The sequence below is a fragment of the Phyllobates terribilis genome, unplaced genomic scaffold (genome assembly GCF_046119375.1).
Source record: "Phyllobates terribilis strain yellow unplaced genomic scaffold, ASM4611937v1 Scaffold_4__5_contigs__length_816908805, whole genome shotgun sequence".
In the NCBI taxonomy this organism is placed as follows: Eukaryota; Metazoa; Chordata; class Amphibia; order Anura; family Dendrobatidae; genus Phyllobates; species Phyllobates terribilis.
This window is the reverse complement of record NW_027362764.1, coordinates 750,366,944-750,388,465: the sequence shown is the minus strand read 5'-3', so window position 1 is coordinate 750,388,465 and position 21,522 is coordinate 750,366,944. Positions and strand designations below refer to the sequence as shown.

Here is a 21,522-nt window from a genome sequence, read left to right as displayed (position 1 = left end):
GATGCTCTATTCTTTCTATTCTAAATTGTCGGGTGCCGGCTTATGCCGCTGCTGAATTGCTGGCTTTTCATATATTGTCACAGAAGCGATGGGAACTTCCCTGCTCCGGACACAGCGCAGCGCTTCTGTGACAAGTGAAAGCTGTCGGCACAGAAGTCCTGCGCTGTGTCCGGAGCTGGGAATACGCAGCGATGTGTCAGTTTCAGCACAGAAGCGCTGACTGTCTGGACCTACCGCCGCCGTATTTTAACTCCCTCCACCTTATATTAACTCCCACATGGCAGGGATACGGCCACGGCAGCTTATTAACACCCCCAGAGTATCCCCGCATGTCAATTTCTGAAAGTTCAAAAGCATTACCGGCGTATAAGACGACCCCAGACTAGACAGAAGATTTTTCAGTCTTCAAAAGTCGTCTTATACGCCGGAATATACGGTATATTATATATATATATATATCTCGATGTCCACGACAATCATGGCAAAATATGTGCGCAAGTTTGAGTAGCATAACCTACAGGTCCACAGACTATAATGGTGCACTGATGAGACGAATGTGCGGCCATCAGTCAGGATTTGGCCCAGAAGCTGATAGAGAAAGGGCAGAAGTCCGGAGAAATAAGGGTCAGCGATGGGAAGATGGCGTCTGACAGAAACGTGATGCATTCATAAATAAAAACTTATAAATCTCCAGTAACCATAAAACATTCAATAACAAGATAAGAGAATGCTGAACGGCAGAAGCAAACGTCATTCACATACATCCTGCATCTCACATGTAGGACTCATTCCCGTTCTAGTCTACATGCTTGTTCACATACCTAGGTTTTTTTACGCAATAAGTTTTAGCTAAAAAAATTAAAACCGCAATGTCCGTTTTTGATTCATGTTATATGTCAAACTCGCCTATACATATTAATGGATCATTGAAAACAAATGGATAGCACACAAAAGCCCCAAGTATCCCCCGACTGCTGTACTTCATGGTCTCATAGAGCAGGTTTCTCCTTACATTTTTCTGCATTACTTAAACGGTTGTTCTCAAAAGTTGTATATTCAGTAGCTTCAAAAGGAGCAGAAGGACAATAAAACTGGAGATGATCCACGATCTGCAAAGTTTCAGGGCAGCGCATGCAAGCTCTATAGCAAAAAATACTGCCCCCTATGTACAAGAATATAACTACTATAATACTGCTCCTATGTACAAGAATATAACTACTATAATACTGCTCCTATGTACAAGAATAGAACTACTATAATACTGCTCCTATGTGCAAGAATATAACTACTATAATACTGCCCCTATGTACAAGAATATAATTACTATAATACTGCCCCTATGTACAAGAATATAACTACTATAATACTGCTCCTATGTACAAGAATATAACTACAATATAATACTGCCCCTATGTACAAGAATATAACTACTATAATACTGCTCCTATGTACAAGAATATAACCACTATAATACTGCCCCCTATGTACAAGAATATAACTACTATAATACTGCCCCTATGTACAAGAATATAACTACTGTAATACTGCTCCTATTTACAAGAATATAACTACTATAATACTGCCCCTATGTACAAGAATATAACTACTATAATACTGCCCCCTATGTACAAGAATATAACTACTATAATACTGCTCCTATGTACAAGAATATATCTACTATAATACTGCCCTCTATGTACAAGAATATATCTACTATAATACTGCTCCCTATATACAAGAATATAACTACTATAATACTGCTCCCTATATACAAGAATATAACTACTATAATACTGCTCCCTATGTACAAGAATATAGCTACTATAATACTGCTCTCTATGTACAAGAATATAACTACTATAATACTGCTCTCTATGTACAAGAATATATCTACTATAATACTGCTCCCTATATACAAGAATATAACTACTATAATACTGCTCCCTATATACAAGAATATAACTACTATAATACTGCCCCTATGTACAAGAATATAACTACTATAATACTGCCCCCTATGTACAAGAATATAACTACTATAATACTGCTCCTATGTACAAGAATATAACTACTATAATACTGCCCCCTATGTACAAGAATATAACTACTATAATACTGCTCCTATGTACAAGAATATAACTACTATAATACTGCCCCATGTACAAGAATATAACTACTATAATACTGCCCCTATGTACAAGAATATAACAACTACACTGCTCAAAAAAATAAAGGGAACACTCAAATAACACATCCTAGATCTGAATGAATGAAATATTCTCATTGAATACTTTGTTCTGTACAAAGTTGAATGTGCTGACAACAAAATCACACAAAAATCATCAATGGAAGTCAAATTTATTAACCAATGGAGGCCTGGATTTGGAGTCACCCCCAAAATTAAAGTGGAAAAACACACAAAAGGCTGATCCAACTTTGATGTAATGTCCTTAAAACAAGTCAAAATGAGTCTCAGTATTGTGTGTGGCCTCCACGTGCCTGTATGACCTCCCTACAACGCCTGGGCATGCTCCTGATGAGGCTCAGTATTGTGTGTGGCCTCCACGTGCCTGCATGACCTACCTACAACGCCTGGGCATGCTCCTGATGAGGCTGAGTATTGTGTGTGGCCTCCATGTGCCTGTATGACCTCCCTACAACGCCTGGGAATGCTCCTGATGAGGCTCAGTATTGTGTGTGGCCTCCACGTGCCTGTATGACCTCCCTACAACGCCTGGGCATGCTCCTGATGAGGTTGCGGATGGTCTCCTGTGGGATCTCCTCCCAGACCTTAACTAAAGCATCCGCCAACTCCTGGACAGTCTGTGGTGCAACGTGACGTTGGTGGATGGAGCGAGACATGATGTCCCAGATGTGCTCAATCGGATTCAGGTCTGGGGAACGGGCGGCCAGTCCATAGCTTCAATGCCTTCATCTTGCAGGAACTGCTGACACACTCCAGCCACATGAGGTCTGGCATTGTCCTGCATTAGGAAGAACCCAGGGCCAACCGCACCAGCATATGGTCTCACAAGGGGTCTGAGGATCTCACCTCGGTACCTAATGGCAGTCGGGCTACCTCAGGCGAGCACATGGTGGGCTGTGCGGCCCTCCAAAGAAATGCCACCCCACACCATTACTGACCCACTGCCAAACCGGTCATGCTGAAAGATGTTGCAGGCAGCAGATCGCTCTCCACGGCGTCTCCAGACTCTGTCACATGTGCTCAGTGTGAACCTGCTTTCATCTGTGAAGAGCACGGGGCGCCAGTGGCCACTTTGCCAATCCCGGTTTTCTGTGGAAAATGCTAAGCATCCTGCACGGTGTTGGGCTGTGAGCACAACCCCCATCTGTGGACATCGGGCCCTCATACCACCCTCATGGAGTCGGTTTCTAACCGTTTGTGCAGACACATGCACATTTGTGGCCTGCTGGAGGTCATTTTGCAGGGCTCTGGCAGTGCTCCTCCTGTTCCTCCTTGAACAAAAGCGGAGGTAGCGGTCCTGCTGCTGGGTTGTTGCCCTCCTATGGCCCCCTTCACGTCTCCTGGTATCTGCTCCATGCTGTGGACACTGTACTGACAGACACAGCTACCCTTCTTGCCACAGCTCGCACTGATGTGCCATCCTGGATGAACTGCACTACCTGAGCAACTTCTGTGGGTTGTAGACACCAGCTCATGCTACTGTACCTCTAGGGGTGAGAGCAATGGCAAAATGAAAAAGTGACCAAAACAACAGCCAAAAAGGATGAGAACAGAGAAATGGTTTGTGGTCACCACCTGCAGAATCACTCCTTTATAGGGGGTATCTTGCTAATTGCCGATCACTTCTACCAGTTGTCTGTTCCATTTGCACAACAGCAGGAGAAATTGATTCACAATCAGTGTCGCTTCATGACTGGACAGGTAGATTTCACAGAAATGTTAATGACTTGGAGTTACATTGTGTTGTTTAAGTGTTCCCTTTATTTTTTTGAGCAGTGTATAATACTGCCCCCTATGTACAAGAATATAACTAATATAATACTGCCCCCTATATACAAGAATATAGCTACTATAATACTGCTCCTATGTACAAGAATATAACTACTATAATACTGCTCCCTATGTACAAGAATGTAACTGCTATAATACTGCCCCTATGTACAAGAATATAACTACTATAATACTGCCCCCTATGTACAAGAATATAACTACTATAATATTGCTCCCTATGTACAAGAATATAACTACTATAATACTGCTCCTATGTACAAGAATATAACTACTATAATACTGCCCCCTATATACAAGAATATAACTACTATAATACTGCCCCCTATATACAAGAATATAACTACTATAATACTGCTCCCTATGTACAAGAATGTAACTACTATAATACTGCCCCCTATGTACAAGAATGTAACTGCTATAATACTGCCCTCTATGTACAAGAATATAACTGCTATAATACTGCCCCCTATGTACAAGAATATAACTGCTATAATACTGCCCCCTATGTACAAGAATATAACTGCTATAATACTGCCCCCTATGTACAAGAATATAACTACTATAATACTGACCCCTATGTACAAGAATATAACTACTATAATACTGCTCCTATGTACAAGAATATCACTACTATAATACTGTTCCTATGTACAAGAATATAACTACTATAATACTGCTCCTATGTACAAGAATATAACTACTATAATACTGCTCCCTATGTACAAGAATATAACTACTATAATACTGCTCCTATGTACAAGAATATAACTGCTATAATACTGCCCCCTATGTACAAGAATGTAACTACTATAATACTGCCCCCTATGTACAAGAATGTAACTGCTATAATACTGCCCTCTATGTACAAGAATATAACTGCTATAATACTGCCCCCTATGTACAAGAATATAACTGCTATAATACTGCCCCCTATGTACAAGAATATAACTACTATAATACTGCCCCCTATGTACAAGAATATAACTACTATAATACTGACCCCTATGTACAAGAATATAACTACTATAATACTGCTCCTATGTACAAGAATATAACTACTATAATACTGCTCCGATGTACAAGAATATAACTACTATAATACTGCTCCTATGTACAAGAATATAACTACTATAATACTGCTCCCTATGTACAAGAATATAACTACTATAATACTGCTCCTATGTACAAGAATATAACTGCTATAATACTGCCCCCTATGTACAAGAATATAACTACTATAATACTGCCCCCTATGTACAAGAATATAACTACTATAATACCGCCCCCTATGTACAAGAATATAACTACTATAATACCGCCCCCTATGTACAAGAATATAACTACTATAATACTGCCTCCTATGTACAAGAATATAACTACTATAATACTGCCCCCTATGTACAAGAATATAACTGCTATAATACTGCCCCCTATGTACAAGAATATAACTACTATAATACTGCCCCCTATGTACAAGAATATAACTACTATAATACCGCCCCCTATGTACAAGAATATAACTACCCAGTGGACAGGGACCAGGAGCAAACATAAAACCCTTCTATAGCGTTCAGTGAGCCGGTGGCTCTGCTGGAGCCCCGTTGAATCGATCACCCAGCCTTGGAGGATTGGACCTTTTGATCCATAAGCTTCTCCAGAGAATTTGAGATTGCCTCCAGTGCGGCCCCCGGCTTGATGGCAGGGAACCTGGTGGTGGTGTCTGGATACTAATAAATTACCCCATGTGCTAAGAAACGTAAAATATCAAAACTTACATCCAGTCAGCAGAAGATCGAGGGCGACTCCTGTGGCGATGTCCATTCCTGTGTCGATATAAGCCTGGCAGTTTTTCAGGGATGACAGGGAGTTCTCCACGGCGGAGGTGGAGATCAGTGACGCCCCGTGGGTGGCCATATCTGGGGTCACCTATTAAATGATACAGAGTGGGTAACATAGGATCAAGAATGTTATCAGCCAACGAGAAAAGGCAAGAAATGGAAATCATACACAAGCTCCGCCCACTTGTCATCAGGACAGAGTAAGGAACGCGGATAACACAAGTACATCTGCATCTAGTGATGACAGGAAGGGCCAAATAAGGGCCGGGCTGCAAGGATTGTGCCATGTATCTATAGGAAAGCTGGTAGTCAGGGTCTGTCCTCCAATCAGTGGTGACGAGCGCTTCCGCTCTGCCCACTGTGCCCCCGCTCTGTGCCCGCTGACCGAAAGGCGCACATCCGTCCTATATGTGCCAGAATTTGAAGAGCCACTGTCTGATAAAAGGCAGATGATAAAGTCAGTGTTTCATTCCTCCCCCAAGTAATCACACCAGTGTTCTTGCCTCCCCCCCCAGTAATCACACCAGTGTTCTTGCCTCTCCCCCCCCAGTAATCACACCAGTGTTCCTGCCTCTCCCCCCCCAGTAATCACACCAGTGTTCCTGCCTCTCCCCCCCCCAGTAATCACACCACTGTTCTTGCCTCTCCCCCCAGTAATCACACCAGTGTTCTTGCTTCTCCCCCCCCAGTAATCACACCAGTGTTCTTGCCTCTCCCCTCCCAGTAATCACACCAGTGTTCTTGCCTCTCCCCTCCCAGTAATCACACCAGTGTTCTTGCCTCTCCCCTCCCAGTAATCACACCAGTGTTCTTGCCTCCCCCCCAGTAATCACACCAGTGTTCTTGCCTCTCCCCCCAGTAATCACACCAGTGTTCTTGCCTCTCCCCCCCCAGTAATCACACCAGTGTTCTTGCCTCTCCCCTCCCAGTAATCACACCAGTGTTCTTGCCTCTCCCCTCCCAGTAATCACACCAGTGTTCTTGCCTCTCCCCTCCCAGTAATCACACCAGTGTTCTTGCCTCTCCCCTCCCAGTAATCACACCAGTGTTCTTGCCTCTCCCCTCCCAGTAATCACACCAGTGTTCTTGCCTCTCCCCTCCAGTAATCACACCAGTGTTCTTGCCTCTCCCCTCCCAGTAATCACACCAGTGTTCTTGCCTCTCCCCTCCCAGTAATCACACCAGTGTTCTTGCCTCTCCCCTCCAGTAATCACACCAGTGTTCTTGCCTCTCACCTCCAGTAATCACACCAGTGTTCTTGCCTCTCACCTCCAGTAATCACACCAGTGTTCTTGCCTCCCCCCCCAGTAATCACACCAGTGTTCTTGCCTCCCCCCCCAGTAATCACACCAGTGTTCTTGCCTCCCCCCCCAGTAATCACACCAGTGTTCTTGCCTCCCCCCCCAGTAATCACACCAGTGTTCTTGCCTCCCCCCCCCAGTAATCACACCAGTGTTCTTGCCTCCCCCCCCCAGTAATCACACCAGTGTTCTTGCCTCCCCCCCCCAGTAATCACACCAGTGTTCTTGCCTCTCCCCTCCCAGTAATCACACCAGTGTTCTTGCCTCTCCCCTCCAGTAATCACACCAGTGTTCTTGCCTCTCCCCTCCCAGTAATCACACCAGTGTTCTTGCCTCTCCCCTCCAGTAATCACACCAGTGTTCTTGCCTCTCCCCTCCCAGTAATCACACCAGTGTTCTTGCCTCTCCCCTCCCAGTAATCACACCAGTGTTCTTGCATCTACCCCCACAGTAATCACACCAGTGTTCTTGCCTCTCCTCCCACAGTAATCACACCAGTGTTCTTGCCTCTCCTCCCACAGTAATCACACCAGTGTTCTTGCCTCTCCTCCCACAGTAATCACACGAGTGTTCTTGCCTCTCCTCCCACAGTAATCACACGAGTGTTCTTGCCTCTCCTCCCACAGTAATCACACCAGTGTTCTTGCCTCTCCTCCCACAGTAATCACACGAGTGTTCTTGCCTCTCCTCCCACAGTAATCACACCAGTGTTCTTGCCTCTCCCCCCCCCCCAGTAATCACACCAGTGTTTTTGCCTCCCCCCCCCCAGTAATCACACCAGTGTTCTTGCCTCTTCCCCCCCGGTAATCACACCAGTGTTCTTGCCTCTCCCCCCCCCAGTAATCACACCAGTGTTCTTGCCTCTCCCCCCCCCAGTAATCACACCAGTGTTCTTGCCTCTTCCCCCCCGGTAATCACACCAGTGTTCTTGCCTCTCCCCCCCCCAGTAATCACACCAGTGTTCTTGCCTCTTCCCCCCCAGTAATCACACCAGTGTTCTTGCCTCTCCCCCCCCCCCCAGTAATCACACCAGTGTTCTTGCCTCTCCCCCCCCAGTAATCACACCAGTGTTCTTGCCTCTCCCCCCCCAGTAATCACACCAGTGTTCTTGCCTCTCCCCCCCCAGTAATCACACCAGTGTTCTTGCCTCTCCCCCCCCAGTAATCACACCAGTGTTCTTGCCTCTCCCCCCCCAGTAATCACACCAGTGATCTTGCCTCCCCCCCCCAGTAATCACACCAGTGATCTTGCCTCCCCCCCCCAGTAATCACACCAGTGATCTTGCCTCCCCCCCCCAGTAATCACACCAGTGATCTTGCCTCCCCCCCCCAGTAATCACACCAGTGATCTTGCCTCCCCCCCCCAGTAATCACACCAGTGTTCTTGCCTCTCCCCCCCCCAGTAATCACACCAGTGTTCTTGCCTCTCCCCCCCCCCAGTAATCACACCAGTGTTCTTGCCTCTACCCCCCTCCTCAGTAATCACACCAGTCCTTCGAAACCCCCTCCCCAAGTAATCACACCAGTGCTCCCGTCCCCCACCCCCCAGTAATCACACCAGTGTTCTTGCCTCTCTCCCCCCCAGTATTCTTGCCTCCCCCGCCAGTAATCACACCAGTGTTCTTGCCTCCCCCCCCAGTAATCACACCAGTGTTCTTGCCTCCCCCCCAGTAATCACACCAGTGTTCTTGCCTCTCCCCACCCCCAGTAATCACACCAGTGTTCTTGCCTCTCCCCCCCCAGTAATCACACCAGTGTTCTTGCCTCTCCCCCCCCAGTAATCACACCAGTGTTCTTGCCTCTCCCTCCCCCCCCAGTAATCACACCAGTGTTCTTGCCTCTACCCCCCTCCTCAGTAATCACACCAGTCCTTCGAAACCCCCTCCCCAAGTAATCACACCAGTGCTCCCGTCCCCCACCCCCCAGTAATCACACCAGTGTTCTTGCCTCTCCCCCCCCAATAATCACACCAGTGTTCTTGCCTCTCCCCTCCCAGTAATCACACCAGTGTTCTTGCCTCTCTCCCCCCCAGTAATCACACCAGTGCTCCCGTCCCCCACCCCCCAGTTATCACATATTATCTGTTTCAAGGATAGCTGGATGACAACAGACAATATAACAGACTGACATAACCAGGCAAGCAGGACAGTTGGGTTAAAATCCTACACGAGCTTAGCATTAGTCAAAACCGCTGCCACTTGTGCTGAGACTTGTAGTTCTCCAATACCTGCTCGTCGCGACTACACTTCGGCCTCGCGCGCCGCTTTTCCTTTCCGTCAGGCCACGCCCCCTGTACAGGGCTGGTTGTTGCTATGGTGAGAGTGCGCGACGCGTCATGATGTCACCAGAGAGCGCCGCAGTCACCTGACAGACGGGAGGCAGGTCACGTGACGGGGGAGATGTCAACGGTTTCTTTCCTCGCCCTGGAATGAGGGGTCTGCTGTGAGAGCCGCGCACGGAGGAGAGAGGCCGGGAGCGGGGCAGGTACGGAGAGGAAACGGACACCCTGCTCCCCACTACAACCCCCAGCATGCACTGGGAGACTGAGCATGCTGGGAGATGTAGTCTGCATCAGAAGCTGAGTTACTCTTCATTATCAGTGTTACTTCTTATTTCTTGACCCTCCAAGATAGTTTAGTGCCCCAGCTGCTGCAGAACATCGTAATGCTCATCTTGAGGTGCAGTTAAAGGGGCCGTCCACCTTTCTTTTACATAAATGCCTGGAATTGTCGCTAAAAATCACTTTTACAATTGGTTTTCATTACAAATTTTACACCGTCCTCCTTCTACAGCCGCCAGACTGCACTGTGTATTGCTGGCTGCAGACTGAGCTAACTGAGGGTCCATCAGTGAGCTTGTTTTGACTTATGATGGGGAGTTTGTTACTTTTTTGTCCTTATGGCTTCAGAACACATCAAAGTTGAATGTGCTGGAAAACAAACGGCCTGGAAATACCAAACCAGTGAATTAAATCCAATTGCCAAAAAATGATTTTTAGCCCCAAATACCCACCTTAAGTATCCTCAGGTGGACAATACCTTCAAGAAAGTTTTCCGCTGACGTGTCTGTACGTCTTGTTTGTTTATCGTAACCTGACAATTAGGACGAAGTCAGACGGCCGTAGTACTCGCACTGCAATAATCTAACTGCCCCTCGGCTCTCCTGACCAGAGTGTGACACCATGTATTTCTGTGCAGCTGTCACACTCAGGTCAGGAGAGCCGAGGGGCAGTCAGATTATTGCAGTGCTCGCACGAGTGAAACGGCCGTCTAACTGCGCCCTTATTCTAAGATGAGCTGCCGCCGGCACCATTTAATTCCACCTGCGCAATAACCTCTGTCCCAGATCAGTTTTGTAGGAAGTTCTTACTCCTGTGTCAACCACTAACATGACTTGTAGCAATCTAAGAGGTTCTTCAGCAGCTGAAGTATGTTCTTACCTCTGTGACCCAGATGCTGCAGAACATGATGAAACATATTAGTGACCTCTCTTGTGTGAGGAATAACACTATTTCTCATCATTATATGACATGTATTCTGCATCCCCCCCACCCTGCTACCTCATTCTCTAATTTCCAGTTGTCTCTGAGCTAGTGGGGGGGGGGGTAGCTGCTTTGATGTTTCCCGTACACTGCACACACAGACATGAGGGATTCCTGCTCTCCTGTCTCTGTGTAGCATATTTTCCAAAGCAACAGCAGCATGGAGGACATAATACAGCAATACTGAGAACTGTATCTGTGAATCCTGCTTTGGAGTGAGATAAACACTTACTGGAAAACGTCAGAAAGATGTGTCTCAGCTTCTCATTTCCCTTCCGCCCTTATCTTCGTATACTTTCTTGTCTTTAATCTGATCCCTTAGTTAGCTGGTAGTCCCTCTATTTTTTGTCCAAGACAGATTTTGAGTTTAGGAGGCAGAATAAGAAGAAATGGCTCAGAAGTGGAGAAAAATGTTTCTTATATTTGCTTGTAGAATTGATTTATTCAAAGTTTGTTGAAAAAATGGCGACTGTCTTGTAAAGTAATAGCATATCTCTAGGATACACCCAGACGTTGTGATCTGATCCCTGGGGCCACTAACAATTATGAAGATGTAGTAGAGACTGCACACTTTTTTCTACATTTTCCCTGCACATCAGCAGAGCCCCGAACACCTTGTGCAGGAGACTTCAGCTGCTCTCGTTCACTTGATTAGGACCAGATGCAGTTCTCTGCAGAACGGTGGTGCAGCTGCCACTATTCAGGGAGAAACTTCATTTTCAGCATCAGTGAGTGTTCGACATTGATAGTGAAAAATACCCCTTTAGACATTAGTGTTAAATGTATGTTCTCATAAAGTGGTGACCTATCATTTGCCATCATTCATTGATTATTGGGTGTGTCTAACCCCCTAGGTCCCTGAGACACAGTGCTGGCCACCTGCTTGTGCAGGGAACTGGATGAAACGACTCTGCCCCCCGTCCGTGAAAACAACTAAAGGGGTGCAGATTTCCAGCGCTGCGGCTTCTTCATTCTCGGAATCCCCATCGGTTATAAAATGATGGCGGGCGGATCCTAGCTATGTCATCCTAGGCAACCCCTTTTAAAGATTGATTTTTTTTTTACCTTAAATTTTCTATCTTTCAGGACGTGAACCAACATGGTGGACTTTCTGGCTGAGAACAATCTTTGCGGTCAGGCGGTCCTGCGCATCGTCTCCCGGGGTAATGCCATCATTGCCGAATTGCTCAGACTCTCAGAGTTTGTACCCGGGGTCTTCAGGCTGAAGGATAAGGCGGACCAGCAAAAATATGGAGAGATCATATTTGATTTCAGCTATTTCAAGGTAATCATAAGGAAGATATTATTGTCTGTAATTCTGGAATTGCTTCCTGTCAGTTGATTGATCAAAGCAGTGGGAGGAGGGTCTTCTGCCAGGACCCCCCACCCTGAGAAGGAAGGGGCTGCAGTCTCCTTGTTTTTTTCTCAGATTCCATAAATCTCCCAACCTCACGCTGTGTTTTATGTTGCCATTCAGTCTTTTTCAGGAGTGACACTATAGAAATCTGAAGGGGGCGCTATTGACGCACCATTATTGTCTATTATGGGAAATCTTAGCCAGCTGTACCAGTTAATAGCCGGCAATGACAAACTTTAGGGCTTACTACTCAAAGCAACTGGGCACTTTACCCATTACATGAGGTTCGCCCTCTAAAGTAGTCACAATAGAGCCGTTCACTGCCACTTAACTCCTTAAATGCTACATCCAGAGCTGACCAAGGCATTTCAAGTGGTTAGGCAGAGGGAGATGGCTCCCTCTGTCACTTCATCAGCACTATAAGGTGTCATTTGCTGCTATGGCAGTCAGGAGCCTCAGTAGATCTTTGTCATGTATACAGGCTCATTTGGCCAAAATCATTTTTCTTCCACCTGTAATGAGCGCCCCCTGGTCCTTAGTATGGTCTTTGGAAGGAATAAGTCATGTGCCAGTTATTTGTACTGACCACACACATATTTATACATGTAAATGAGATCCCCTCTGAGGCATCGTTTTCTAAGCTAAACAGACTCAACTTTTTCAGCCTCTCATCATATGAAATGCCTTCATCCCTTGTAATAATCTAGTTGCCGCCTTTGAACTGACTCTAACTTCTGAATATCCTTCTTAAAATGTGGAGCCCAAAACTGGATTCCATATTCTAGATGTGGCCTCACCAGTGATTTATAAAGGGGTAACAATATGTTGGGGTCACAGGATTTTATTTATCTTTTTATACATCCTAAAATCTTGTTTGCTTTTGCAGCTGCTGCCTGACATTGAGTACTGCTGCTCAGCCTACTTGTAACCAGAATACCCAAGTCCTTCTCTTGTTCTGTAGTCCCGAGTATACTCCCATTTAATGTATATGCAGCAATAGGATTACTCCGTCCTAGGTGCATTACTCTACATTTATCTATATTAAACCTCATCTGCCAAGTGTTTGCCCATTCAGTCATCTTAACCAGATCGTTCTGCAATATCATAAGGTCAAAATCAGACATAGTTTGGTGTCGTCCGCAAAAACTAACACTTTACTCTCAATCTCATCTCCAAGATCATTAATAAAGAGGTTAAAAAGAATCGGTCCTAGCACAGAACCCTGCGGTCCCCACTGCTCCCGGGGACAGAACCTTGTGGTCCCCACTGCTCCCGGGGACAGATCCTTGTGGCCCCACTGGTGACTTTATCCCACTTAGAGAATGTACCATTTACACCGACTCTTTGTTTCCTGCCCCACAATCAGTTCTTTACTCATCTGCATACTGTGTCCCCCAGTCCTAGCTTCACTATAAGGCTGTTGTGTTGTACAGTATCACATGCCTTTGCAAACTGCAGCTATATCACATCATCCAGCACAGCCTACATCCAGATTTGCACTTATCTCCTCATAGAAACAGTATGTCAAGAATTCAGCGATACAAAAACAAGTGACTTTGTAAAAAAAAGTGTTTTTATTGTGCAAAAGTATAAAACCATGCATATCCATAATTCAAATGACAGATAAAATCAAATTATCATGTCTTTTTACACCACGCGGAAAAAACAAGACCCAAAAACCATACTATTGTTGTGATTGTTATTATTATTATTATTAATATATATATATATATATATATATATATATATATATATATATATATATATATATATATATATATATATATATATATATATATATATATATATATATATATATATATATATATATTTTTTTTTTTTTTTTTTTAATTAAATAAAATTAAATTTCCGCATCATGAAGAACCTGACGAGGCCCCAAGGGGTTAATGTATCTTGTCTACACAGGGCCCGGAGATGTGTGAGGGGAGGCTGGAGGCCAAACCGGAACTTCAAGATCTGGACGAGGAATTCCGAGAAAACAACATAGAAATCCTCAGCAGATTCTACTTGGCCTTTGAAAGCGTCCACAAGTACATTGTAGATGTGAACCGGTAGGTGGTGTCCTCTCGCGTCACAACGATCGCCGGGGCCCGTTCTCAAGGGCCGCGAAACCCCCGACATGTAGAGCAGAGGAAAACCTCAGAAGGGAACACCATGTACTTATAATACTGACTGGAGGAATGGAAGTCATTCATTGCTGCAGAACATTGTTATATGCACCTCAGCTGCTGCAGAACCTCGTAATACACCTCAGCTGTCGAACATCATGGTACACACCTCAGCTGCTGCAGAACCTCGTAATGCACCTCAGTTGCTGCAGAACATCGTTATACACACCTCAGCTGCTGGAGAACCTCGTAAAATACCTCAGCTGCTGCAGAACCTCATAATACACCTCAGCTGCTGCAGAACATCGTTATACACAACTCAGCTGCTGCAGAACCTCCTAATACACCTCAACTGCTGCAAACATTATCCCGGTATCTCTGACCATATTACGTATTTTAATATATCAGGTGTTTTTGTTCCCTTTCTCAGATACCTGGAAGATCTTAATGAAGGGATTTACATCCAGCAGACTCTGGAGACCGTGCTCCTGAATGAAGACGGGAAGCAGCTGCTGGTGAGTGACGGTGACATTACCCAGGAGCAGGAGCCGGCAGGACGTTATTACAGAGGTTCCTGTAGCAGACATTACGCTTTATTATCTTAGGCCTTTTCCGCTTTTTGTACTTTTGCATGACATTTTTTTTACATAAATTTTCGTTTTGTTGTTGCCCCTGAGAACTTGATCCTTTGTTGAATAGTTTTCCAAAGTGATCTGGTCTCAGTGTAAATCTCACAGGCAAACTTTTCGTCTGGTTTCACCCATATAAAACCACAGCTCTGTAAGCGTTTGGCTTTGGGTCAGAAGACCTAGGGTCATTCTGCACTTCATGGCCCGCGCTTCATGGCTCGCGCATCATGTTCCGCACTTCATGGCCCGTGCATCATGTTCCGCACTTCATGGCTCGCGCGTCATGGCCCGCGCATCATGGCCCGCACTTCATGGTCCACGCTTCATGGCCCGCGCATCATGGCCCGCACTTCATGGTCCATTCTTCATGGTCCGCACTTCATGGTCCACGCTTCATGGTCCGCACTTGCACTCTGAAACACGGATGTGTGAAAACAGTATCCGTCTGTGCCTCCTCAGCCTAAGGCCATGTTCAGATGGCAGTTTTGGAAATCTGGAAAATTGTGGTCGTGACTGTCTCCATTATGCCAGCGCTGTCTTTACATTGCATACATTATTCTGGTCTGTAGCAAAGTAGCGTATGCTGCGATTTTTTTCTTGCAGACTATTGGCCATGCTTAATGGCTATAAAGGGACTTCCTTTGAAATTCAATGGAAAGCAAATGTTTTGCATATTGTCGATGAGCTGATAAAGTGATCACCCTACGCTGTTAAACTCCTTAAATTCTACGGTTGATGTTGATTGCTGCATCTAAGGGGTTAAGCAGACGGGTTCGGAGGTAACTAGTACTCTGGCCAGTGCAGTAGGTAGTCAGCCATCTTGTCTTTCGAAAGGGCTTTATAAATTACTTCTTATCAATATGTGACATTTATTGGGTCAAAACATTGTAAACTATAAGCCCTCTTCCTGCAGTGCGAGGCTTTATACTTGTACGGGGTGATGCTGCTGGTGACCGATCAGAAGATTGAGGGAGAAGTGCGGGAGAGGATGCTGGTCTCCTACTACAGATACAGGTTCGTCTCATGGACACTTTCTATTTCTTATCCCTCCTGCTCCATGTTTATAATTCACCTTGGTACAAATTTATGTCCTACAATACAGTCTCAGTGTTCAAGGAGAAGTCATTTAGGATGAATTTAGGAGGTACCATCGGAAAGGAGCACTGCCCTGACCTCCTAATCATTGATATCCAATGTGGCATAATATGTAACAGGAGAGCCACCATTCTCATTCTAAAATTCAGGGTTCAACAGAAGATGATTTTCTACTTTAAGCCTTTGGCTGCCTGTACAAATACAAAAAAAGCTATAATCTTACCAAAATAAGTTCATATTGTTCCCATATATACTCATCGGCACTTTCCTAAATCTTATAAACAGAAATGAACTATACCCCATAAGTCTGACAATCAGAGGGCATTTCCTGGGTGAAGGATGATAACATGAAGAAAGGTCCCTGTATCCCTCTGGGATTACTGGAGGTTGTATTAGGGGAAGAGATGACCTTAAAAGGGAGTGATAACGTGGAGAAAAGTTCCTGTTTTTCCTCCTGGAGCTAGGTCAGACTCGGGGAGTGATAACAGTAGCAAGCTGTCATTGGTAAAAGGGGGTGATGATATGGAGAAAAGATCCTGTATCTTCCCCTGGAGTTAGTCGAGGCTGTACTTGGTGTGTGATGACAGAAGCAAACTGTCACTGGTAAATTGTGGGTAATAACATGGAGAAAAGTTCATGTTTTCCCTCCTTGAGTTAGTTGAGGCTGTACAGGGGTAGTGATAACGGTAACCAGCTTTTACTGCTAAAATGGGGTGTTGACTTGGAGAAAAGATTTTATATCCCTGCCTGGGGTTAGTTGAGGATGTACCGGAGGAGGGATGACTAACAAGCTGTCATTGGTAAAAGGGGGTGATGACATGGAGAAAAGATCCTGTATCAGCGCCTGGTAAAAAGTCCCCTTATATCACCAAAAAGCCCTTCTTTTTGGAGTTCACATAGCTTGACAGTCTATGAATAGCATGAGGAGATGATAGTATGAAGATAAGCTCCTGTATTTCCCCTCCCCTGAGGTTCCTGGGTCCCCTAACACTTCCGGTATTACACCCTAATTATTGAACCTATAATATTAAACAATTTATTTAAAAACTAAATAAATTAACCAATTGAAGACCAGGGCCATCTTCCCCCATTGTTGACCAGACCGATTTTTCGGATATGCGGTTTTAAGAGTTCTGTCATTTTTTTTTTTTTTTTTTGATGGGGATAAGTCTATTAACAACCATCCGGACTGGCGATGCCACTTTTTTTTCTTTTTTCCTGCTTTTTTTTATTTATTTATTTAGTCATTAATTCATCTATTTCACACACTGTGCCACCCAGGAGGTGATATAAAAAACCTTTTGGGGGCATTTCACAGTTTAAATATATGTTTTTATATCCGATTTCCCCTGTAACTGGGACTGATTCATTAGCCCCAGCTACAGGGGAGATTCAGCTTCCTGTCTGGCTTATCTGCTCTGTCCCAACACCTGGTGATCACATAATCACTGGGTCCGGAGGATGAATTGTTGTCAGTACTTCCTATACGGTATATACACACTGTTTATACGCTGATCTGGAAGGCGGTGAGAGTAGTAAACCATCTCTGCCTTCTCTGTGGGAAGTTTGGCCTTTTCTGACAGTCGGCTTCACGCTCATGCAGCTCGATCACCCAGAGATTTTAAGTCCATGGATGGTCAAGAATTAGTTAAGTCAATAAAATAAAAGTGATAATATATAATGTGTGTATTATCTCGCTATCTTGTATTTTATCTCTGTTACTCCTTGTCTTCCTTTATCTCCCCAAAGAATGTATTTTATAATTAGTTCCCAATCTTCTCCTGATTATTCAGTGCCGCCAGATCCTCAGCGGATTCCAATATGGACGATATCTGCAAACTGCTGCGCAGTACGGGGTATTCCAGCCAACCAGGGTCTAAGCGGCCTCCAAACTACCCAGAGAGTTACTTCAGCCGAGTGCCTATAAGTGACCCCTACATCAGTATGGTGATCGGCAGACTGCGATCAGATGATATTTATAACCAGGTGAGATCAATATCTATAAATATGGAGCATTTCAGCATCATAAGGCAGAACAAAAATAATCATAGAATTCTGGAAGACTTCAGCTCAAAATCCTGCTGAACAGTGAGTGCAGCTCTGGAGTATAATACAGGATGTAACTCAGGATCAGTACGGGATCAGTAATGTAATGTATGTACACAGTGACTCCACCAGCAGAATAGTGAGTGCAGCTCTGGAGTATAATACAGGATGTAACTCAGGATCAGTAATGTAATGTATGTACACAGTGACTGCACAAGCAGAATAGTGAGTGCAGCTCTGGGGTATAATACAGGATGTAACTCAGGATCAGTGCAGGATCAGTAATGAAATGTATATACACAGTGACTGCACCAGCAGAATAGTGAGTGCAGCTCTGGGGTATAATACAGGATGTAACTCAGGATCAGTACAGGATTAGTAATGTAATGTATGTACACAGTGACTCCACCAGCAGAATAGTGAGTGCAGCTCTGGAGTATAATACAGGATGTAACTCAGGATCAGTAATGTAATGTATGTACACAGTGACTGCACCAGCAGAATAGTGAGTGCAGCTCTGGAGTATAATACAGGATGTAACTCAGGATCAGTAATGTAATGTATGTACACAGTGACTGCACCAGCAGAATAGTGAGTGCAGCTCTGGAGTATAATACAGGATGTAACTCAGGATCAGTAATGTAATGTATGTACACAGTGACTCCACCAGAAGAATAGTGAGTGCAGCTCTGGAGTATACTACAAGACCTCTATTATCTGTGGACTCTAGTAGGTGATAATTGTTTCTCCATCATCTCCTAGTTTGATATTTCTTTTTAGGTGTCGGCTTACCCTTTACCAGAACACCGGAGCACCGCTCTTGCCACACAAGCTGCCATGCTGTGCGTCATCCTGTACTTCCACCCCTCTACACTACATACCCATCAGGCCAAGATGAGGGAGATAGTGGATAAATATTTCCCTGATAACTGGGTGAGTGGAAGATTTGTGAGACTTTTGCAGGAGTGATGAGATTGTATGTGGGTGATCCAGGACCGCACACAAGACAGAGGGCAAATGTCACCATCTAGATATAAAAGGGGAATGTTTCCATTCACTGACGTCAAGCGCAGATCTTACAGATTCAAATGAACTGAAATGTGAAGGATATTTTGTGTAAATTTTGAATGAGCCCTTTAGGAAGGATGCTCCTGTCTGCCAGCATAGTGAGCAGTTCGGCACTGATGCCGGGGGACCTCGCCATTCATTGTGTCTCATTTCCCTCCAGATTATCAGCATTTACATGGGGATCACAGTCAATCTGATGGAAGCTTGGGAGCCGTACAAAGCTGCGAAAACCGCTCTGAACTACACCCTGGATCTGCCCAACATCAAGGAGCAGGTAGAGCTGTGCGCGGCGCTCACAGCAGGGACTCATTTATTTTACCAGTCAGACATGGAGACAAAGTAAACCTGCACTTTCCCAAAATGAGGGTCATGGACCCCGCCAATCAAAACCTCTGAAATGTCACTATTACATGTCATCAAAAATGTAGGAAAAGTGCGTATGGGCATTAAAGGGGATCTCCAGTCTTAATATATTGATGAATTATCATTAGGATAGGTAAAAAAATATATATATGTGTGTGTGTGTGTGTGTGTGTGTATATATATATATATATATATATATATATATATGTATGTATGTATGTATATATATATATATATATATATATATATATATAATATAATATATATATAGTACAGACCAAAAGTTTGGACACACCTTCTCATTTAAAGATTTTTCTGTATTTTCAGGACTATGAAAATTGTACATTCACACTGAAGGCATCAAAACTATGAATTAACACATGTGGAATTATATACTTAACAAAAAAGTGTGAAACAACTGAAAATATGTCTTATATTCTAGGTTCTTCAAAGTAGCCACCTTTTGCTTTGATGACTGCTTTGCACACTCTTGGCATTCTCTTGATGAGCTTCAAGAGGTAGTCACCGGAAATGGTTTTCACTTCACAGGTGTGCCCTGTCAGGTTTAATAAGTGGGATTTCTTGCCTTATAAATGGGGTTGGGACCATCAGTTGTGTTGTGCAGAAGTCAGGTGGATACACAGCTGATAGTCCTACTGAATAGACTGTTAGAATTTGTATTATGGCAAGAAAAAAGCAGCTAAGTAAAGAAAAACGAGTGGCCATCATTACTTTAAGAAATGAAGGTCAGTCAGTGTGAAAAATTGGGAAAACTTTGAAAGTGTCCCCAAGTGCAGTTGCAAAAACCATCAAGCGCTACAAAGAAACTGGCTCACATGAGGACCGCCCCAGGAAAGGAAGACCAAGAGTCACCTCTGCTTCTGAGGATAAGTTTATCCGAGTCACCAGCCTCAGAAATCGCAGGTTAACATCAGCTCAGATTAGAGACCAGGTCAATGCCACACAGAGTTCTAGCAGCAGACACATCTCTACAACAACTGTTAAGAGGAGACTTTGTGCAGCAGGCCTTCATGGTAAAATAGCTGCTAGGAAACCACTGCTAAGGACAGGCATCAAGCAGAAGAGACTTGTTTGGGCTAAAGAACACAAGGAATGGACATTAGACCAGTGGAAATCTGTGCTTTGGTCTGATGAGTCCAAATTTGAGATCTTTGGTTCCAACCACCGTGTCTTTGTGCGACGCAGAAAAGGTGAACGGATGGACTCTACATGCCTGGTTCCCACCGTGAAGCATGGAGGAGGAGGTGTGATGGTGTGGGGGTGCTTTGCTGGTGTCACTGTTGGGGATTTATTCAAAATTGAAGGCATACTGAACCAGCATGGCTACCACAACATCTTGCAGCGGCATGCTATTCCATCCGGTTTGCGTTTAGTTGGACCATCATTTATTTTTCAACAGGACGATGACCCCAAACACACCTCCAGGCTCTGTAAGGTCTATTTGACCAAGAAGGAGAGTGATGGGGGGCTACGCCAGATGACCTGGTCTCCACAGTCACCAGACCTGAACCCAATCGAGATGGTTTGGGGTGAGCTGGACCGCAGAGTGAAAGCAAAAGGGCCAACAAGTGCTAAGCATCTCTGGGAACTCCTTCAAGATTCTTGGAAGACCATTTCCGGTGACTACCTCTTGAAGCTCATCAAGAGAATGCCAAGAGTGTGCAAAGCAGTCATCAAAGCAAAAGGTGGCTACTTTGAAGAACCTAGAATATAAGACATATTTTCAGTTGTTTCACACTTTTTTTTGTTAAGTATATAATTCCACATGTGTTAATTCATAGTTTTGATGCCTTCAGTGTGAATGTACAATTTTCATAGTCCTGAAAATACAGAAAAATCTTTAAATGAGAAGGTGTGTCCAAACTTTTGGTCTGTACTGTATATATACATAGACCCCTTTAAAATTTTCACTCTTTGTTTCATTGCAGCCATTTGGTAAATTCTAAAAAGTTCATATTTTTTCTCATTAAAGTACACTCTGCACCCCATCTTGACTGAAAAAAAACAGAAATGTAGAAAAACTGATATATCACATGGTCATAAGTATTCAGACCCTTTGTGGAGAGTGACATGCCAGGTCTGGCACGCTATATTTAATTTCCCAGAGGAGCAAGCAAGGTGTTCACGTCTCCTCATAC

The 21,522-nt window shown here is 44.3% G+C and overlaps 2 protein-coding genes across 2 annotated transcripts in view; one reads left to right on the top strand and one right to left on the bottom strand.

The window, feature by feature from the left end:
• The window catches only part of NSMCE2 (NSE2 (MMS21) homolog, SMC5-SMC6 complex SUMO ligase), a 200,765-nt gene extending 191,245 nt beyond the window's left edge, over nt 1–9,520 (bottom strand). Inside the window, exons 1-2 of the mRNA XM_073679878.1 lie at nt 9,363–9,520; nt 5,773–5,923 (exon numbers count right to left, since the gene is read on the bottom strand). Of these exons, the coding sequence (XP_073535979.1) occupies nt 5,773–5,911 (139 nt within the window). The 5' untranslated portion in view covers nt 5,912–5,923; nt 9,363–9,520. The remainder of the gene's footprint in view (nt 1–5,772; nt 5,924–9,362) is intronic.
• Nucleotides 9,461–21,522, top strand: part of WASHC5 (WASH complex subunit 5) — a 52,259-nt gene continuing 40,197 nt past the window's right edge. Inside the window, exons 1-8 of the mRNA XM_073679875.1 lie at nt 9,461–9,619; nt 11,763–11,961; nt 13,960–14,105; nt 14,593–14,677; nt 15,705–15,805; nt 17,680–17,872; nt 18,713–18,865; nt 19,161–19,274. Coding sequence (XP_073535976.1) covers nt 11,776–11,961; nt 13,960–14,105; nt 14,593–14,677; nt 15,705–15,805; nt 17,680–17,872; nt 18,713–18,865; nt 19,161–19,274 — 978 coding nt within the window. The 5' untranslated portion in view covers nt 9,461–9,619; nt 11,763–11,775. The remainder of the gene's footprint in view (nt 9,620–11,762; nt 11,962–13,959; nt 14,106–14,592; nt 14,678–15,704; nt 15,806–17,679; nt 17,873–18,712; nt 18,866–19,160; nt 19,275–21,522) is intronic.